The 19,267-nt window shown below is 49.1% G+C and overlaps 10 protein-coding genes across 10 annotated transcripts; 5 read left to right on the top strand and 5 right to left on the bottom strand.

Annotated features, from left to right (window-relative positions):
• Positions 1 to 805: 805 nt before the first annotated feature.
• Positions 806 to 1,552, bottom strand: BDV38DRAFT_279619 (uncharacterized protein; the record flags this gene model as incomplete). The annotated part of the gene is made up of 1 exon (XM_032059066.1): positions 806 to 1,552. The coding sequence occupies one exon, from the start codon at positions 1,550 to 1,552 to the stop codon at positions 806 to 808; it is 747 nt and encodes a 248-aa protein (XP_031917242.1).
• Positions 1,553 to 2,594: 1,042 nt separating this feature from the next.
• BDV38DRAFT_222890 (uncharacterized protein) lies at positions 2,595 to 3,263 on the top strand. Its single transcript, XM_032052810.1, has 2 exons — positions 2,595 to 2,885; positions 2,955 to 3,263. The coding sequence occupies exons 1-2, from the start codon at positions 2,675 to 2,677 to the stop codon at positions 3,173 to 3,175; spliced, it is 432 nt and encodes a 143-aa protein (XP_031917241.1). The 5' UTR covers positions 2,595 to 2,674; the 3' UTR covers positions 3,176 to 3,263.
• Positions 2,759 to 4,480, bottom strand: BDV38DRAFT_222899 (putative FHA domain protein SNIP1). Its single transcript, XM_032052811.1, has 2 exons — positions 3,118 to 4,480; positions 2,759 to 2,771 (listed from the first exon to the last, which is right to left on the bottom strand). Exon 1 carries the CDS (start codon positions 4,350 to 4,352, stop codon positions 3,351 to 3,353), a length of 1,002 nt encoding a protein of 333 aa, XP_031917240.1. The 5' UTR covers positions 4,353 to 4,480; the 3' UTR covers positions 2,759 to 2,771; positions 3,118 to 3,350.
• Positions 4,481 to 5,604, top strand: BDV38DRAFT_222884 (uncharacterized protein). The gene has a single exon (XM_032052809.1). The coding sequence runs from the start codon at positions 4,609 to 4,611 to the stop codon at positions 5,509 to 5,511; it is 903 nt and encodes a 300-aa protein (XP_031917239.1). The 5' UTR covers positions 4,481 to 4,608; the 3' UTR covers positions 5,512 to 5,604.
• Positions 5,605 to 5,807: 203 nt separating this feature from the next.
• Positions 5,808 to 7,539, top strand: BDV38DRAFT_238922 (Alpha/Beta hydrolase protein). Its single transcript, XM_032053723.1, has 2 exons — positions 5,808 to 6,492; positions 6,556 to 7,539. The coding sequence occupies exons 1-2, from the start codon at positions 5,996 to 5,998 to the stop codon at positions 7,523 to 7,525; spliced, it is 1,467 nt and encodes a 488-aa protein (XP_031917238.1). The 5' UTR covers positions 5,808 to 5,995; the 3' UTR covers positions 7,526 to 7,539.
• A 26-nt stretch (positions 7,540 to 7,565) lies between these two features.
• BDV38DRAFT_238920 (killer toxin) lies at positions 7,566 to 8,764 on the bottom strand. Its single transcript, XM_032053722.1, has 4 exons — positions 8,533 to 8,764; positions 8,336 to 8,473; positions 8,178 to 8,266; positions 7,566 to 8,123 (listed from the first exon to the last, which is right to left on the bottom strand). Exons 1-4 carry the CDS (start codon positions 8,691 to 8,693, stop codon positions 8,089 to 8,091), a joined length of 423 nt encoding a protein of 140 aa, XP_031917237.1. The 5' UTR covers positions 8,694 to 8,764; the 3' UTR covers positions 7,566 to 8,088.
• Positions 8,765 to 9,576: 812 nt separating this feature from the next.
• On the top strand, positions 9,577 to 10,086 carry BDV38DRAFT_279613 (killer toxin; the record flags this gene model as incomplete). Its single annotated transcript, XM_032059065.1, has 2 exons — positions 9,577 to 9,893; positions 9,963 to 10,086. 2 exons carry the CDS (start codon positions 9,577 to 9,579, stop codon positions 10,084 to 10,086), a joined length of 441 nt encoding a protein of 146 aa, XP_031917236.1.
• Positions 10,087 to 10,206: 120 nt separating this feature from the next.
• Positions 10,207 to 13,263, bottom strand: BDV38DRAFT_238917 (uncharacterized protein). The gene has a single exon (XM_032053721.1). It carries the CDS (start codon positions 13,011 to 13,013, stop codon positions 10,434 to 10,436), a length of 2,580 nt encoding a protein of 859 aa, XP_031917235.1. The 5' UTR covers positions 13,014 to 13,263; the 3' UTR covers positions 10,207 to 10,433.
• Positions 13,220 to 14,904, top strand: BDV38DRAFT_222853 (uncharacterized protein). The gene is made up of 2 exons (XM_032052807.1): positions 13,220 to 13,290; positions 13,378 to 14,904. The coding sequence occupies exon 2, from the start codon at positions 13,513 to 13,515 to the stop codon at positions 14,587 to 14,589; it is 1,077 nt and encodes a 358-aa protein (XP_031917234.1). The 5' UTR covers positions 13,220 to 13,290; positions 13,378 to 13,512; the 3' UTR covers positions 14,590 to 14,904.
• On the bottom strand, positions 14,905 to 19,223 carry atg11 (autophagy protein ATG11). The gene has a single exon (XM_032052808.1). It carries the CDS (start codon positions 19,081 to 19,083, stop codon positions 15,220 to 15,222), a length of 3,864 nt encoding a protein of 1,287 aa, XP_031917233.1. The 5' UTR covers positions 19,084 to 19,223; the 3' UTR covers positions 14,905 to 15,219.
• Positions 19,224 to 19,267: the final 44 nt, after the last annotated feature.

Genomic DNA, 19,267 nt, shown 5'->3' with positions numbered 1-19,267 from the left:
CCCAAGCTCGTATCACCACGAACCCATCGCAATAGATTGGTTTCGGGAGTGCGCCGTTCAGGTCAGTGGAGAGTTTCCGGTCTTACCGATGCTGACTGAGGTAAACTGATTCGTGTTTCTTATTTTCCCTTATTCTTCCTGGCCATTAACAAAGTGCTTCTCTCCTAATTACTACCCCTGTCACCCGGTACTCACGATAGGGATTAGTATCTATCCTATGATTAGGATCTGCTGCTCTCCTTACCGCGTCGAGATAGGGCACTGGGAGCTAACTGCCCTAGTGTCACATCAGTAGACAACGGGGTAGTCCAAGTCCAACAGAGCTACATCCAATGATAAATAGATCCCCATGGCCATACTCCATACTGTATACAGGGTTCCATCGACTAATTCGTTCTTTTGATATGCGACAAACATCCTTGCCAGCGCAGCGCTGTGAAACGTTGCTGAACATTGGAGAACGCACCTTGGCTCTATCTTACCAGTGTGTGTAAAATTGCCCCTATACATAACCCGTGCTATATAAGTCGTATCAAATAGACAAAGAATATTGTACATTCCTACATATCCCAGGCGTCACTCATGCATGAAGCAGAGTAACAAAACCATCGCTATGGATCTCCGACTCGATATGTAAGAAGGATCAAAGCCGCACATTAACCCTAACTACATCCCACTATTTACAGCACAAATTATTCCGGATACGAAATGTAGTAGCATTTTCATAAAAAAGAAAAAGAAAAAGAAAAAGAAAAAGAAAAAAGCAAGCACTACTATAAGAAAAGATAGATATAAGAGACAAAACTTATCCCAACAATGCCGGCCAAACATCATCATTTCCCAGGAGCTCCTCCTCCCACTCCTTATCCGAAGTGATCCGATACTCAACAACCCCCAACCCACTGACAACAATCCAATCCAACAGCTCCGGATCCGCATTTATAAAGATCTGGAATGCCCACGCCTTCTTCTTCTTCGACAACGACGACGATGAGGAAGAACCCCAGATTGACGATTTCGATTGCTGCTGCTGTTCCGGTAGTTTCCACTTATCGAATCGGGCCAGTACGGTCTTGTTCGAGTCGACGAGCTTGAAGCGTTTCTCGAAGAGATCGCTTTCTTTCCATTCGAGGGTACCGTAGCGAGGGTGCGTGAATCGGTGGCCAGAGGCGAGGAAGCCCGGACGCTTCATTTTGAGTTCGGAGATGTTGTGGATTGAGATGGTGATTTTGGACGACATAGAAGAGAGGGCAACAGTTCCTATGGTTGTTTTGGTGGGTGGTGGTGGGTTGTTTATCGAGTATTGCTGGGGTGGGTATGGTTGATATTGCTGGTAGTATGGGTGTGGTGCTGGTGGATAGCCATATTGTGGTGGTGGCTGCTGCTGCTGGTATGTAGGCTGGAGGCGGGAGATGGAGAGGTTCGGGTTCGAGGATAAACATGCGACTTCGTAGATAGGAGTTGCGGTACCGTTCCCATGTTGCAGGGAGATAATAAAGGTACTCTTTGATTTGAGGCGTTGGTAGGAGAGAAGTTGAACTGGTTGATCCATGCTTTTGTAATCTTAGGGTTGGGATGTTCACTTGGATGTGTTTTGTCTTACAAGTCTGGCAGGACGAGGATGTGCGTGTATGCGATTTATAGGCCCTTCGCCCGCCTCAGTTTTTCTGGATTACCATTATCATGTTACCTAGTCGCGAGGTAGTACATCCATCGAAGCTGAAAATGGTTGCAGTTCAGCATCCTCGGGCCATCGAGAGATGTGATTGGACTGAATGGAGGCCCGATGACTGGAAATACGAGGACGTTTTGAGTATCTGGCAAGGCGCAGCAGTCAATCCATTACTTAACCAGGTGGAATGCCGTGCTTAGGCAGAACCATAACCACACCCAAGCTTTGTTTCAGACGGTTTCCAATGGGTGAGTATCTAACGGTGTCTTCTAGTTCTTCGGGATAGCCGGTACACAGTACTCTATTTGAATTTTGGTGGGCCTTGGTGGAATATTCTACTGTAGGGCTGGTCTCATTCAGAATGGGAAGGATTCGTTGGTCTTAACGGACAATTCAATTCATATATAGTTGGATATAAATCTTCGGACCATGATAGCTATTAAATTCTTTCCGAATTGCTGCATTGATCATAAAGTAATCGTTATAGAGGCTTAAGTATAGGGTGAAGACCTCCAGTTAGGGTTTGCAAGTATGTACTTGGTGCCTTAGGCCAACAACTTGCTTTTCCGAGAACATCACGAGCTTCTCCGGCTTTACACAGTAAGTAGTACCTAGGTACTAGTCCACTAACGACTGGTAATATCTACTATGTACAGAACCCCCGAGAAACCTACGCAGTCACGACAGGTATATTACATGTTCCATCTTCCAGAATGAATGTGAAGTTCCAACATTACTTGTTTGGCCGCCAATCATTCGAGGACCACTAAGCCGTATTGGGAAAGTCACTGACCGTTTAACGACGTCAGTGACTTATGACGTCGCCGATGACGCTCAATAATGCTGAAATGAGAACAGTATCGAGTATATATAAAGAGGCAACAGTGACTTTTGGCCATAATTTTATAATCCAGTGAACATATTCTCTAGATACCAAGTCTTGCCATATCCCACGCTGTTTTATCTTACATTTGACCTCCTATATCAACCCATTGAATCGCCATGTCTTTCATCGCACGTATCGCTCCCCGTACGGGCTCATTGAACTCCATTGTCCGTTCCACGGCTACTCCTTCCCTGCTAGTAGGAGGCGCTCGCTCTATCTCTGCCACGGCAGCAAAGCAAAAGGGTCCAGTGGAGGCAGCCAAGGATACCCTGAAGAAAACGGACGACGTTCTCTCCGGTGCAGCAGTGAAGGGAATCGAGAAGGGCGGTATGTACCAATCATAGTTTCTCCATCTGGCCTTGTGCAGCAGGGTTCTGACTTTGGGTCCCCGTATAGAGCAAGTAGCAGAAGCAATCAAAGGCACCGCCAACAAGAACACCGGAGAATTAAAAGGTGATGCAGCGGAGCTCGCAGGCCAGGGTAAGAGCAAGGCTGAAGAAACATTGGGATCTGCAAAGGGCAAAACCGAGGAGACCCTTGGCTCAGCAAAGGGCAAGGCCCAAGAAACCCTAGGCGAAGCCAAGGGTAAGGCGAAGGAGACGGTCGGCAAACTCTAAAGGTCTCAAAAAAGAAGTGACAGAGAACCCGGAATGACTAGAATGATTGTTGCACGCATGTATTTACCATTTTCGCATCATACTTTCCTATAATGTACAATATTAGTATAGTGATCCAGGCTCCACTGCTGTAGAGACCGCGTATGGATGGCAAGGACTTTCAAGCACTTCAGGCTCATTCCGTCCGAGCTAGCATAAGAACGTATTCTCGGGTACTCAATCCAAATTTGAGCACGTCCTTGTCTCTCACTTCAACATATCGTCCACCTGGAATCTTATCCCCATTCACTGCGGATCCATTGGCACTTTCAAGGTCAATGAGGTAAGGCCTGACACGCCCAATCCGGTCGCCAAACTCGTTTCGCTTCTCGACATAGCGGAATTGAAGGGCGGCATGTTGCTTAGAGCAACTTGGGTGCTCCAAAGGGAAATCCACAACCAGGTTCTCCCTGCCTATAAGCCAGCAGCTGCGCTCATTCAGTTCTACTACCTCAAGAAGATCGTCACCCTTAAACACGTAGAGACGCCAGGGGTCCTTAGCTGGGGGTTTACGAGCTTCAGCAGGTTCATGATATTTGAGAACTACTGTTCCCCCTCCACTGACGTTCACCGTATTGCTCTCAGCAGCCAAGCGCCCGGTGTTGGCGAAATTGGGCTTCTCTTTTTCCGGTGGAGGGGCGGACGAGTCCTTCTGAGCTATTTCTGATGTGTATGCGTCTTGCTGAGAAGGCAAGGCGCCCCTAGAGCGCACGGGGTCGCGTGAGGATGGACTGCGCGAGCGCCGTGTGGGTGAGCGAGATCGGGATTTCGTCCGGTAGCTTCTTGATGACTTCTCTTTATCGCCGTGTGTATCCCGGTCGCGATGGCGTCGATGGCGACGTTCTTCCGGGGAACGATGTCGACGTCTTCTCCGATCGTCGTCCGAATTATCCGCTCGTTCCCTCCGCTCCCGGCGGCGATGATCATCGTCTCTTTTGCGGCTACTCCGGCCTGAAGGACTGCGGGATGACCGGCGTCGAGAGTCGTCTCGTCGAGAGCTTCGACGATCATCACGACGTTGCGAACTGCTCTCGTATTCGTCATCATATTTTCGTCGTCGCTCACTTTTCGTATGCGGGGAACTTGCTGGCGATCGGTGCCGCGAGCGATCGCGGTATTCTTCTCGTGATTCCGGCATGATCAGAAGTTCTGAGTGGAATTGGTTCACTTAACCGGGTGAGAGTATATGAATAGTTTCTGTTTTAAAGGAAGCTTTCACGATGCACGAGGGCACGTGATGACTGATCAATATCGCCGGTGGATCCGGAAAACCAAATCAAATGGAGTTCCCTCTCTCTCACTTCCGTATCAGATCATATCTTGTCTCCGCTCCATGGGTTTTATTTTTCTCTAGGGGGAATAATCCACGTCTCCTCTTTTGAAATCATGCGGCCATGTTCAAGAAACCTCATGTCTTCTGCTTCGGCGGTTTGCAGTTGCTAAATCCGTCATGCCCTTCATCATCACCTTATCCGCGTCCATGGCTGTTGTCTCCCCACCGGGGTTTTGCCACTGCTCATGCTTTCCGCGAAGATGACCTCTCCTGGCCATCATCTTCCTCTTTTACTCCCTACGATGTGTTCAAACAAGACCGAAACGCTCCGTATTCGAAGCACAGGTTCTATGAATTAGTCAAGATCTACCACCCAGATCGACCGTGCAATGATCATCCACTCTGCAGGGACCTCTCTCCTGAAACGAGAGTCCACAGATACCATATTGTAGTAACAGCTCATGAGATCTTATCCGATCCATCTAGGCGGGCGGCTTACGATCTGTCTGGTGCCGGATGGAATCTCCACCCGCAAGGTTCACACCCACCCTGGGCAAGGCCAGGCTCGCGTGACTGGAGTCCCATCTATGCTAATGCAACCTGGGAAGACTGGGAGCGATGGCAGAACCGTTATAATGGAAAGCAGCAAACGATGGTTGACCATCGCACCTTTGCGCGATTGGTTATACTTCTGACCTTGCTGGGAGGTGCGCTTCAGGCGTCCTGGATCAACAAATTAAGTATTGGATATGAAGATCGACTCCAGCAACTTAATGAGGAAACTATGCGACTCCTGGCGGGACGACGGGAAAATACCGTGAAGCAGATGCCATCATCGGAAGCTAAAGTCCAACATTTTCTTATCCGGCGAGACCCATCAGGTGTTGGATTAAAGGGGCAAGAGCAACAGGTCTACCAGAAGATTCTCTATCCTCGCGAGTCGGACTCCTCTGAAGAACCGGATTCAGAGAAGATACCGGGTAATACGACCACGGAAGCTAAAGGGCCAGATCGAACTCCCTAAAGCGCTGTGCTATTGTTTGATGTAACTTATATACTAGGTTCAGGGTAAATACTACTATTAACAAAAGAAATCAACACATTATTATACCCTTAAGTTCTCATGGACTGCCAGAGGCTATGATGTAATCGCTGTATAAGAAGATTTAACTATGCATAAAAGGTTGCATAAAAAGTGGATTAATCAATCAGATTAGAATTTACCTTTCGGTTGGACCCATCGATGCCCCAGTCGCTATACCGAGGCTCGCTCTGAAGATTAGACACCATTTGACCATTTCTTTGGAGTTAAGAAAAGCGGCGATCTTTTCAATCTCCTCTTCCCGGACTCCTTACTTCCTCACTCCTTTTTCTTTCTTCATCGTTCTGGCTTCCTAGGTTGTATTTGTTTTGTTACTAATCCGTAGCCATTCTTTATATTTCCAGGCTGATAGTTCGTTCACTTCCTTTTATATACGGGGAGTGTTACAGACAAATTGGTCGTCGCCATGAGTACCCTCGATAGTCCCATCGGTCTTTTGAAGGCAATGGTGGTGAGGATCCCTCTCATCCTCAAGACCTTGTTTCTTCATACAATTCGCTTGTCCCCCGTATCGGGAAAGCAAGACCTGCGAACAGAATTAACTGTCGCTATTATCCGCTCTTTCATTGCCTTCACGACGACACCAGTTGGCAAACAGCAAAAGGGCAGCATGCGTGACCCGGGCATCAAGGGTCCCATGTGGATTTCGAAAGTGACCCTACCTCCGCCAGAAAATGAGGTGCAAGAGGCCGTGTTCAAAGCGTTCGAGGATCTGAAACTGGGCGGCGAGACCTACGATATCCCGGGTGTAGTTCCTGTCGAGGCAGAGTGGACTGGTTACCGTAGTGGTGTGGATAAGAATGCACCGCAGCCTGATATCTCGGAAGAAGACAAGTATAAGGAGTTGCGGAAAGCAGCGCAATCGGATACGGTCATCCTGTATTTTCACGGAGGGGCTTACTTGTGAGTGATCCTATAGTCTCCTGTCCAACGGCCACTTGCTTGCTGATAAACTGACGACAACAGTCTGATGGATCCTTGCACCCATCGTATTCCAGTCGCTCATCTTTCCAAGAGGACCGGTGCTCCCGTTTTGTCGGTGCGATACCGTCTCGCACCCCAGCACCCTTTCCCCTCTGCTCTCGTGGATGCTTTGGTCGCGTATCTATCTCTCGTTGCTCCACCCCCAGGCTCACTTCACGCGCCCGTGCCCGCAAAGAAAATCATCTTTTCGGGCGACTCCGCGGGTGGAAATTTATGCTTGGTGCTTCTGCAGACTCTATTGACGCTGCGCCGCATCTCCCCGACAATCCGCTTCCACGGCCAGGAAATCCCGATTGAATTGCCCGCCGGAGTAGCCATGAGCTCACCATGGTGTGATGTCACACGGTCTATGCCTTCTGTCGTCAACAATGCACTATACGATTATCTTGCACCGCCGACACAAGTTCCTGAGACGCTCTACCAACCGCCTAATATTCCTGCAGATACCATCTGGCCTTGTAAACCGCCGCGAGTTGACCTTTTCTCGAATGCCAACGCAGCGATCCACCCTCTAGTATCGCCTCTAGCGGCGCGTAAAGAACTCTGGAAAGGCTCACCACCGATCTACATGAACATGGGCGAAGAAGGACTCTCGGACGAAGGCCTCCTTCTAGCTCGCAAAATGTACCAAGTTGGGGTTCCTGTTGTGGTGGAACAGTTCGAAGGCATGCCACATTGTTTCGGTCTTCTCATGGTCAAGACACCAGCCGGGAAGCGCTTTTTCGATGGAATGTCTAAGTTCTGCAGCGATGCGATTGCGGGTCGGGTCAAGCCATCTGGCAGTGTAACATACATTGGGTATAAGTTACGGTCGACTCGCGAGATCCCGTTGGATACGGCTGTTGCCTTGACTGACGAGGAGGTTGATGAACGTTTGCGCAAGAGTGCTGAATGGCGGATTGAAGGCGAAAAAGAACTGCAGGAACAATACTATGAGAAGGCGAAGTTGTAGATCTACATGTTCCTCTCCGTCGCCCTATCTAGAGATATGATTGCCACCTAGATACTCTAGGTGTTATATACCGTGTTATTGAATATATAGCAAACTGGCTAAATTAATAGAACCACTTTAGTTTTCTAATAGAAAGATAAACTGATGATGTTGTGACTGATTTCACTTTCCATCTGGCGGCCAGGTGGCCCAGCTCGTTTACCGAATCCATGAAATATAGCAAGTCGTCCATCAGCGCAACAACAAAGGCACAGCTATGAGCTTGAAATTTTAGCCCTCGGGACTGGCCTGAGAACAACCGTGGACTCGACAGTAAGACTAGGAAACGGGTACCAGGAGCCACAGGGTGCCATTTCGAAAGCTCCAGGGCTGACTGGGCTCTATAAGGAAAAGCCGACAGAAAAAAGGGGTGAACGACAAAAGGATCAGGAACAGGCCAGGGAGCGAAGCTAGGCAGTATTGCCTCGTATCCAGTGTAGAGGTTGATTTCATAACGAATTACCTAGTTCAGAAAACCCCCCAAGAAACCCCCATTGCCGAGGTCTTACCAAGACATGACTGACTTAGCATAGCTGAGTACCTGCTGTAGCGCAAGGATCTGTTGATTTATTCAGTAAAAGGATCATGTGATAGCAAAAGCGAAGCAGCTTACCATCCACATAGTTATATGTGAGTTCGCCGTCATCAACATTGTTGTTGCCCTGAGGGTAAAAGTATGGCACACTACCACACTGCTTGCATCTACACATCCAAGCGATGTTAGTTACTTGTCCTCACAGTCCACTCCAAACATTCTTCTGAATAACATACCCGTGATCCGTAATATAGTGAGCCAAGTTCTTAATCACACCGCCATTGGTTCCCCCAGTCTTCTGCAGGAACGCACAATAACCACCACCATTACCGGCCTGGTTGCCAACACAGGCGATGTGCTCTCCGTTCATGTACCTGTTGGCCATAAGTGAGTCGAACGGTTGACATTTAGATGAAAAATAGGCCGTACGTACCATCTGTTGGTATCGATATGTTGAATCACATTGGTGAGTTGCTGGGCAGCATCAGAAGGTCCCCATAATGCGCTGCATTTTGCGGAACCACGGCAGTTAATCCCAAGCTTAGCGTTCGCAGTGAGAGCACTTGCGACTATTAAGAATACTGTGGCCAACATGCTGAAAGATGGTTGGTTTTTTATTTTTGGGGGGAAGAGGAAGGAGTGGGAAGAGGTTTGGGGGATTAGTATCGGAGGTTGTGCGTTTTCTGGGAGACTTGAACTACCTGGTACTATAGCTGAATTTATAGAAATCCATATCTAGGCTCATACTATGCTTTCATGAATGAATGGAAGATTTACGAGATGACTCCTACACAGTCTTGGATACCACGAGATGAACTGTATTAGGAAAATGGTCTATAGAAATCCATATTCAGCAAGGGGGCTAAAGCAATGCATCAACGCGATGTCACCTATCTTGGGTAAAGGAGGTAGGAAATACGAACATCTGGGCGTCGATAGTCACCTTAGGCTGCAAAGCGGACCACATAGGGCTTACCGCAATAAGCTCAAATAAGCATCTTCAGCCCCCTGGCAGCCTGATCCACTAACCCAAACTAGAATCTGGTCCGCGTTATTGAATGACAGGCGACGAACTAAGGACCAAAAAGGTAAAGAGGGAGTCGCCCTTTTAGGGAAGGGACAAGCACCTGCAGGGAAATCATAATCATTACGAGATTCTTAGTTTGAGAGACATTCTCTTGGCAGCTGAATTCACTGACCAAATTCCTAAATGGGTAATCTCAGAGATGTTTTTGCACTCTGGAAGGAGGATTGTATGTATAGTAGAGAAATTGTAGTTATTGCTCCTGTTTTCGGAGTGAGATATGTGTGAAAGCTCTCAAATATATAAAAGGTGACTCGGTGTCACAAATAATTTGAACCCTAAGCTCGACAAGCATATTGAATCATTTTAGTTAACACCCTCTAATAATCATTATTCTACCCTTATTTCCTACTTGTTACCTATTAATTCTATAAAGAAATCCATTGACCCACCATGCACACCCCATCCATCATCCAAGGGCTCCTTCTTGCCATCACCCTGGTGACCTCCTCCGAAGCCAAGCTCGGAATCAACTGCCGCGGTTCAGCGAACTGCAACACCTTCGGCAACACCCAGATGGCCTTCCAGCTCAAACGCGCCATCGACGGCATTGACCCCAACCGCTGGTACAACAACGGAGAGCACATCGCCTGTGTCGGATCCGGTGCTCGCATCACCGGCAATGGTGGATTCTGTGCGTTCCTACAGAACACCGGTGGTACGAATGGTGCTGTGATCAAGAGTTTGGCTCATTATATCCCGGAACATGGGTATGTTGCTCCTCTTTCTCCCCTCTTGTAAAGGCAAGTTCGAGGAGGGCTACTGATCTCATAGTACAGATGCAAGGTTTGCGGAAGTGTGCCGTATTTCTATCCCCAGGGGAATAACAATGTGGATGATGGGGAGCTTACCTTTAATTATGTGGATAATGCATGTACGAAGGATGAAGCAAAGCTTTGCTGATTCCTATTTTCAGTGTATTGATTGTACCTTAGAATGCAAGAATCGAAAACAATCCTACGGACGTTCGTGGATTGACACAGCCTATCTTTTAAAAAGAACTGTGGTACTTCGTCCATAGCCCTAGAGCCCACCTTGAATGGCATCTGAAGTAATCAAGCATGGCTACTGGTGGTCTTGGATATGTACGTGGTGTTGGGCAGTAGTTTATGATATACAATCTGGATCCCTGGTTCAATTCCAGCTATATCTGCTCCAAGGCAGACGTCCTCGACATTAAGTTACAAGAAGAACAAAAGGCTATTCAAATATTTCACTGTCCCAAAAAAACAAACACCAGTATTTCGTCGCTAGATAAATTCATCATCATCCATGGAGTCGTCTTCAAAGTTGGCCTTACCCTGATGTTCATCCGGCCCGAGATCCAATTCGGGGACAGCAATCGGAGTGGGTTTCTGAGTCGGTGTCTGCTGTTGCTTCTTAGGTGCATTAAAACCATATTTAGAGGTCGCAAATGCAGGAAAGCCTTCTACACGAGTCCCACGTATCCGGATCTCGCCTGAAAGGTTGAGCGCTCGAGGAGGTATATCATCCACATAACCATCTGAGATCCCCAGAAGCTGTGTTGTGAGTCTAAAGAAAGCCACCATCACGGCCCAGAGCGGAGTCCAGATGGCTGATAGGTGCAACCAGCGCCATAGCATTGTTGGGATGACGAATGGAAAGCGTGGCGCATCAGGAAGCAGACAATTTCCTTCGCATGCCTCCGCAACAAAGGGATGACAGTAATAATCACACATCGTCGACTCAGAGAAGTACCACAGAAGCAACAGCCCGCTGCACCATCCAAGGAACGTGGGTCGAATCCGGCGTGAGCCAGGTTCATGTCTCCATAAGCGTGGGAGATAAAAAGCAGAGGTCAATCCATTATGGTGAGCTTTGCAGGTTTCACAGTTGCCACATGTATGACTCGATGGTAGCTGTCCTTTCGGAGAAGCTGGTATTGCTGCGAGAGCAGCGGCATCCCGTAAGACTTGATCTTCCAAGCCGTTGAGCCCTTTCTTCACCTTGTTGATATTCTCGGTCAGGGATTCCAGCTTTTTATTCAGCCTGTCGAGATCGACGCCATCACTGCTTCCCGAGCTTTCGAGTTCAAGTTTCTGCAGGATAGACTTCTCATATTCTGCATCGTCTTCTGCTTCAGTTTTCAGATCATTTGGCTTTTCGTCAAGGATTTGTTGGAGAGATTCGAGCGTGTCGTCGCCAACGTCCAAAGAGTCCTTGTCAGCCTTGAAATCTTGCATGACCGTTTCCAACGCACTCTTCGGGAGATCAGGTTTGATCAACGGTGGCCTCTTTTTGTCTTTCGGTTTTTCCGCTTGGTTCTCTGCCTTCTTGCCCTTTTCCTTGGCTTCTTTCTGACTCGTGTCCATTGGCTTCACGTTTGCCACACTTTCCCTTTCCTTTTCCCTTTTCTCCATTTCCATTTTCCTTTCATTCTCCCTAGCCTTTTGATTGTCCTCCCCCCTCTTCTGTTCTCTTTCCTTTTCACTATTCTGTTGCGACCCAGAACTGTTGAGCTCTTCAAAAATGGTTGGTACTCCAAGTCCAGATGATACTTCAGGTCCATTATTTCCGGATACTGGTGGTCTTAGGTTGTTCAGACGAGGCTTTGGGAGCTCTTTCATTCGTTCAGTCATTGGCGTATCTATCCAGGCGCCAGTCACAACCGGCGTTTTGTCGTAGATTCGCCTCTCGGGGAGTTTTGAGTTTTCTGGCGTTTTGAATTCGGCCTGGTTTTGGGGTGGGCTCTCCGTCCTGGAAAGCTTGCGAAGAAGGTCATGCGAGTCCCTCTTAGTTGGACTTCGTTTGCTAAATGTAGAGTTCTTATATACCATAATTGGGGTATTTGGAATTTGACTTCCCTCGCCTAAGTTCTCGTCTTTCTGCCCTGCGAAGAGCTTGGTGTGCGCATCTGCGGGAGGGATCCTGTTATACCTATTGGATGGAGGCTCCCCCAGTGCATTTCGGTTCCCCTCACTGGCTCGATCTGGAAATCCGACATGTGAGCGCACGTCGGTCTTGAGTTTACGCGGAGAAATTTCTTTGCGCCCTTCCTCCGTCCGTCCAGACTCGGATTCGGTACGCCGGGTGATATTCCTAAGCCAATCCCGACGATGTGTGCCCCGGCTTCCCCAGTTGGAGGGGACGTTCAACGATGGCCTGAGATGATCTTCTTCTTCTTCCTCTTGAAACACATCCTGTTCTTCCTTATCACGCCTCTGTAGATTCTCTGAGGTCAAAGCCGCCGGCGTTCCGGCTTTGCTCAACATAGGCGACTGGTTCGCGGTAGCTCGTTTCAAACGTTGTTCGTCTTTGATATGGTCGGCCAGTTTTCGGCGGAGGGACTCGTCGCTGACCTCGTTCAAGAAGTCAGCGTCTGCAGTGCTAAACAGACTATATCCTCTAGTCCTCGATCCAGAAGATGAGCGTGCACTTCGATTGTCGCGGAACCGGTTTAAGGAGAAACGAAAGTCCTCTTCATCCTGATCGACCAAGCTTCCGGCGTCGTCAATCTGCCTGTATGTTTCCACCAGCTCGTTCGGGGGGTTTGAGTCGGGGGATGCGTGGGCAAAGCTCTGTCTCCTCCGATTCGGGGTCCCCAATCCATAAGGTTCCCCCGTGACGTTTTCCGACATTGTTGGATACCGCGATACGGCTTCGAACGCACCTCGCAGGGTGCCTGATTGACTGAGGTTCCTCCGACGCCGAGTGCGAAGCTCACCCGTAGGGTTAGGTATTTGCGACGCGTCAAACCGGTCGGTGGCGTGGGATTCAAGATATGCTCGATGGAAAGGAGAGCGTTGCTGTTGCTCGTAGTTGCGACGCGACAGCCCAGTTCGCGCGGGCCTGCGGTCGGGGGTAGCCATGGTGATCAGTGGGAGGACCCTCGGGAAATTTCATTAATCCGTCCATTCACTATTTCATGACCAAGGTAGAGGAATGTGCCACGGAGTGTTTGTCCAGCAGTGAATTGCAAGAAGCAACGCGCGGGTATCGATGCAACTCCCAATCGGGTTAGCGGCGCGGAGGAATTCATGGGAAGCATGAATGAAGCCAACTTCATCCTTCTCTTCTTCTTCTCTTCGGCTGTCCTTCTCATGGTTACCCTCTAAAGCTTGCCGATCAATTGCACTAAACTCTACGGTACGGATCATGTCTCTTTACCCGTCGTCATCTGCAGGTGGATGTGATGAACAACACCTTTACTGACCCGACATGTGACCCGATCAGATGTATTGATCGTCCCCCGCCGCTGCATAGCTCATTGATCTTCGAATATACCAAGACCAGCTGGATTTAAATTCGGAGCAGATGCCTTTCAGGCTCTAGGAACTATTACTCAGAACCACCACTCCATCATACGATATGGCCAAATCCGCAAGACGAGCCGGAAAGGCGAAGGCCTCAGTCACCCCCTCCATATCATCATCAGGCGCTTCAACTCCAAGTTCACAATCGGGACCCCTTCCTCCGTTTACCAAAGCTCCCGCGTCTCTCCAGCCCTTCCTCGAACTGCTCTCCCCGAACGAAGTGTACCTCGTCCACATCGATACCTCTCCCCAAGACCTCAAGAAGCAGACCTTTCTCGCACCCGCCGTACTCAATGTTGTAATCACTGCTCTTTTAGCTTTCCGGACCTACATGGTCCGCAACTTCTACCCAGCACTATTGGCCCCGTTGATCGGGCTCACCAGTACTGTGGCAGTAGACACGTCAACTATGTCATGGGGAGAAATGGCAAACGTAGCCCTGCACCGAACGGGCAATATCGTGATCGACTACATTCTAGTGACGGTCTTTCTATCTTGGCCAATTGGTTTCGTCAAGGGCCCTGTCAAGTGGCGCTCCAAGATCGGCTTCCGTGACCAGGAAATCATCGTCCGCCGCAGCCAGCCCACTTTGAGCCGAGGATTGGACCGCAGTCGCTGGATCAAGGACGATGAAGAGATGAGGGACAAGATTGTCGCCGCAGTAACACCGGACCGGGTCAAGAAGACGGGATACTTGCTCGTGGATGCAGACTGGAACCTCGACTACGATGCCATGATCAAGGCACACGAGCTGGTAGACAACGCGAAGAAAGACGATGGGCTGCCGTTGGATGAGTTCCGGACTGCTGTAATCGTCAACACAGACGCTGATGGCTGGTTGATTTGGCACGTGGAAGATGAGGACACACCCGAAGGAAGAGAGCGATCGAGCCAGCGAGACCAGATCTTAGCATTTAAAGATAAACTGACGGCCATGGGCAAAGAAGACCTTTTCTTCCGTTGGGTTGAGTTGATTCAGTATGAAAGCACACAGCCCGGAGGGTTTACTCCCGAGAGGCAGCAGTCTGCGATGGTGCAGGCAAAGAAACTCTTTGAAGATGAAAACGTTGATTTTGCTCGCTTTTGGGAGGAAGTCGGTGGGTTGCAGGGGTTTACTGAGCAGCTTGATTGATCCCATGCCTATCTCACTGTCAGTCTTTCTTTGCTACTTTTCTTGCAGCTTTCGACGGTTTAATTCGCATTATCAATGCTATTGGCGTTACATGTTACTGAGGATTGCTTAGCATTCGGGGGAAAGCTTCTCATTTTATGAACATATCAGCGTCTAGTTCAATAACCATTATATTGTATTTTCCCAAGTATCGTTGTGTTTGCAACGGGAGTGAATAACGTAAATTTAAACTGAAGGTGTCAAAAACGAAACATATGAGCATATCATGTCTCGAAATTGAAGGGTATCATTCATGCAATTTCATGACGTATCCAGCTCCCGAGTATTTCATGAAAGCCACTCACACTTTTGATCTACTCGATTATCGGCTTCCGCTCTCCAAACGATAGTCCACAGACCAAAGTTTCTCCCATGGTCGGTATCGAGCAGCCTGCCGCCCGTTTGGGGTCGATCGGGACGGTGATACGGTGCCTGAATAATCAAACCGCGAAGACAAAGGCGATCTCACACCGTCTGTCTGTCGCTGCTGCCCCAGTCCAAGAGCGTTATGCGTTCGTTCCAAGCCCTATGACGGATCGTCAGCTCCTTTCAGGAGACGTAAGCGTAGAAAAGGAAAACGGTCCGTGGAGTTCACGGGCCCTGGAGCTGGTCGCGGCGAACCTCTTCTGAAGTAGGGGCTGCCTCCCGTGGCTGCGAGCCTGCAGTTGCAGTTGTAGAGTCAGCGTCAGCTTGTCGAGCAAGATCGGTTGTTGAATCGTTGCCACGGTGTGACGGTGTGGCCGGGCCCTTTTTAGAATTAGAGCTGTTGCGTCGACTATCCAGGCTCTTGGTTAAAGTTTTTGCAACGTTGCCTCCAGCACTCGTTCGTTTCAGTCGAATACTACCCCGCGCGTCTACGTGTGCTGGCGCAACGGTACTCTTGCCTAAACCTGGCGTGGCTGGTGCGCCAGGCTTCTCCTCCATGGCATCTAGGAGGTACCAGCGAAGGCCATCAGATAATTCGAACGGATTCTCATCATCGAAGGAAGTGCCATCACTAGCCTCTCCAATTGACCGACGATCAGGATTAGCACCATTCATGGATTTCGAAAGATCCACGACCCTTTCTTCAATCTTCGTGATTCGAGCAAGCAGCCAATCCCGAGTATGGAGTTTGTGGACGTCCTGCTCGCGCAAGAAGTAGTGTGGTGCCCCGACATTGAAAGCGGCCCATGATCGAATGGCCTGGTTTCTCGTTGGTAAAAACAAGGCGAGATCCCCTTCCTTGAAAGACCGGTAGGCAATCTTATCATGAGCTTCACTTTGAGTCCGATGATATTTATCTCGGTATCCTCTCGCCTCCTTCTGCCATTTACGAGCGAGTACCTCGATGTCTTTAACGCGCTTGACAATAGCATCCCCGAAGATATCAACATCGAACTGATATAACGATTCCATGAAAGCCATGAACCTATCGGTTTCCTCTTCAGAGGTATCGGCGTGCATCCAGTCAAGAAGGGCCGGGTCTGGCCGTACCGATACCACTCCAGACTGACTGAGGGATTCTGCAGTACTTGAGAGTGCAGTAACCTTAGAAGACCTTTGGACAACAATATCCCCATCCTGCCGGACGACAGTGAAACCCAATTGCTCCAGCATATGCTCCACCTTTTCAACTTGTCTGAATAGCTGCTTCGAAAGTTCTTGAGATCTTGTCCCGCAAGTCTCAACTCTATCAGCAGCGTGCTGCTCCGTTTCAGCCATGGCTTCCACCTTTTTCTTCCAAACCAGGACCTCCTCCTCGGCCTTCCGAGCCTGAGCTTCTACTTCGTTCAGCCTCTGAGAAAGGTCCGCTAGTTTTCGTTCTTCCTCTATGACGCGTTCTCGAAGAGCGTCGGATCCTGTCTCACCGGATGCCAACTTAGACTGCAGAGCAATAAACTTGGAGCGTTCATCATCCAACTCAGATGCAACAGTTTCCAGTCTCGATTTCTCCTGCGCAAGTTCCTCTTTTACTAGCGACAGTTCTGAAGCACGCTTTTCTGAAGTCTTTCTTAACTCCTCGGCTTCCGACTCAATTTGGGTCAGGCGTTCTTCAAGCTCCTTGCTTTCAGCGACAGCTTTGGCGGAGCTTTCTTCTGCATTCTTAGCATGAATTGACAACCCTTCAGAAAGTACTTCGATAGCTTTGACGATGCTAGGAGTATCCACTGGAACTGAGCCCCCGGGCGATAGGTTCATGTAAGCAGCTTGTAGGGCATGATTGCTTTCTCGCTCTCGCTCTCTTCTTTCGGATTCTTGTTTCTCAAGTTCCTCGATCCGGGCATGGAGACTCTCTTCCGTTTCTTTAAGGGCCTGCGTGTATGCAGTTAGGTCGGTCGCCTTCTGTATCTCTCCTTCGGCACGAGCATGAGCATCTTGAAGTTCTATCTCAAGCTGGTGGATCCGCTCGTCGGCGTCCTGTTTCTCATGCTCTCGGCTTTCCATTATTCTATCCAATTCCTCCTCGAGCTCTTCAGCCCGGATCCGACACTTTTTCATCTCACCTTCGAGGAACCTCCGTTCATCATCGAATTCCCGCTGCCGGGCTTCAAGATTTCCTATCAAGTCATTCTTCGTGGACTGCACCTCTTGTATCTTGTCAGTGTTGGATTGGCGCTCCGCGTGCGCGTCCCTTTGAAGCTTCTGGACTGTCTCTCGTTCTGCTGCCAGCTCGGCTTCTAAGTGAACAATTCGCTGCACTAGCGCCTTCTCTTCTGAAGATTGGTTCGAGGACATCCGTCTTGATGAAACAGAGGACCTTCTTGAAAGCGTATCAGGATGAGGCGACGCTGGAGAGCTAGGGAAGTCGAGTGAGAAATTTCCACTAGCCGGCCTCCCCATATGGTTCTGGCGATGTAGCAAGTCTTCGAGCTTCCGAATGCGGCTCTCAGAGCCTTTAACTTTTTCTTCCAACTTAGACTTTTCGTCCCTCAAGCTCCGGACCATGTCATCACTACGAAGTAAAAGAGAGCTTCGGCTTAGGTCAAAGATACTGCCTTGCTTGAAGGCTTTTGCCCTGCGGCGTTGTAGGCGGGTAGGAGCATCTAGCTCTTTATAGAGCTGTGTCAGCTCTTGGACTGGACTGGCCATACCGTGTTTGGTCTTCAGCTCCTCAATGTACGCTTCGATCTCCTTTCTACTGACCACGGGCCATTCATACTCCTGGCCTCGTAGATTGACTTCGATCCCTGGTGTAGTCGAGTCGGATATAGAAACGAAATCACCCATGTTCTTGATCCATTTTTTCCTCCGGCGTTGCTCTTCATCCTGGAATACAGACATTTCCTCCGCTAAACTTAGGGAGTCATTCTTCATCTTGTCACTGAACTCACGGCGCCGAACAGACTCGATTAAGATGGACCCATAGACAAAGGGCATGTGGAAAACCGTGTAGAGGATGTCGAATGCATCGCTTTGGCAATTCAAATTGTTTATTTGAGACTGCACATCAGCAAGGCGTGACTCAATCAATGATATCTGTCGCATGTGATTGAAAGCAGTTTTTACTGCGGCATTATATTGCCTAGCGGCTTCCTCCAAGTTCGTCTGAATCTCGGCACTAACTTCCAATAGCGATGGTAGGAGGTCCTTGGTATGGCTCAGCGCAAGTCTAGAAACGTTGGCCAGCGTTTTCTGATTATTGGGCAGAGCCAAGACATGTTCATAGTCGGATTGTATCTTTCTAGATATTGTTTCCACTTCCTGTAGTAGGCTCTCAACACCGTCCACGCCTGCAGGAACCGCAGCATCTACCAAGTGCTGAGTGTCTGTAGCAATCCCACCAACAGCCTTCTCCACATCTTCAACCTGTCGAGCAAAGCGCGAGGATACATCCACTGCCTCTGACCCAGCTCTGTGCACTTCATCTGTGTCTAGATAATCACGTAACGTTCCAGTTGACTTATTCATGCCCTTTGTCGGAGTTGACGGGCGTCCTAGGAAGGGGAAGTCTTTTCGAGCTGGGATGTTCTCCAATGTCGCAAAGGTACGTTTCCATCCATCAAGCGCTACGTGTTGCTCTTTCAAAAGATCATTCGCCCACGTCTGAGCTTCCGTGAACCGATGTTCCAAGGTTCCCACATGAGTCTTCAGGTTCTCAAGAGCTACATTGATGGCGCGATTGATAATACCCGTCCGCTCATTATGCTCTTGTATATCCTTATGAATTAACTCGCAGCGTTCCGTCAAGGCCATGGCCCACGTACGTCTGGCCATGTAAAGATTTCGCCAGGCTTGGAGATCATTCTGGTCGGTGAGGGTATCGGGAGGGTTTTCGAGATCAAGCGGTTGTGGAGAGGTAAGCGTCGGGATGTCTTGTTCGTTGGGTTCATTGACAAATCTGCGGTCATATACGAAGATCTCGTCCTGATATGGATAGTGAGTGAGCTTGAATGTTAGCGGGAACAATATCTGGGGGAAGCATACTTCAGTGGCCAGTGTCTGAATCTTGACGTTCTTCCCACGTGCAGTCATTAAGATTTGTCTTTGGGATGGGATTGAGGTGTTTCGGGAAATCCATGACCGAAGCGCATCGGGACTAGCATTCAAGAATGATGGCGCCGGTTAGCATTCCCACACCAGAGCCAAAGGGGATAAAGAAACAGGGGACACAAGGGATGGTCCGGGCACATAGAGTGGAGGTGAAAGCCAACTTAAG

Source organism: Aspergillus pseudotamarii (assembly GCF_009193445.1).
Source record: "Aspergillus pseudotamarii strain CBS 117625 unplaced genomic scaffold BDV38scaffold_9, whole genome shotgun sequence".
NCBI classification, from domain to species: Eukaryota; Fungi; Ascomycota; class Eurotiomycetes; order Eurotiales; family Aspergillaceae; genus Aspergillus; species Aspergillus pseudotamarii.
The sequence above is the reverse complement of the archived record's forward strand: the minus strand, read 5'-3'. Positions and strand labels throughout refer to the sequence as shown.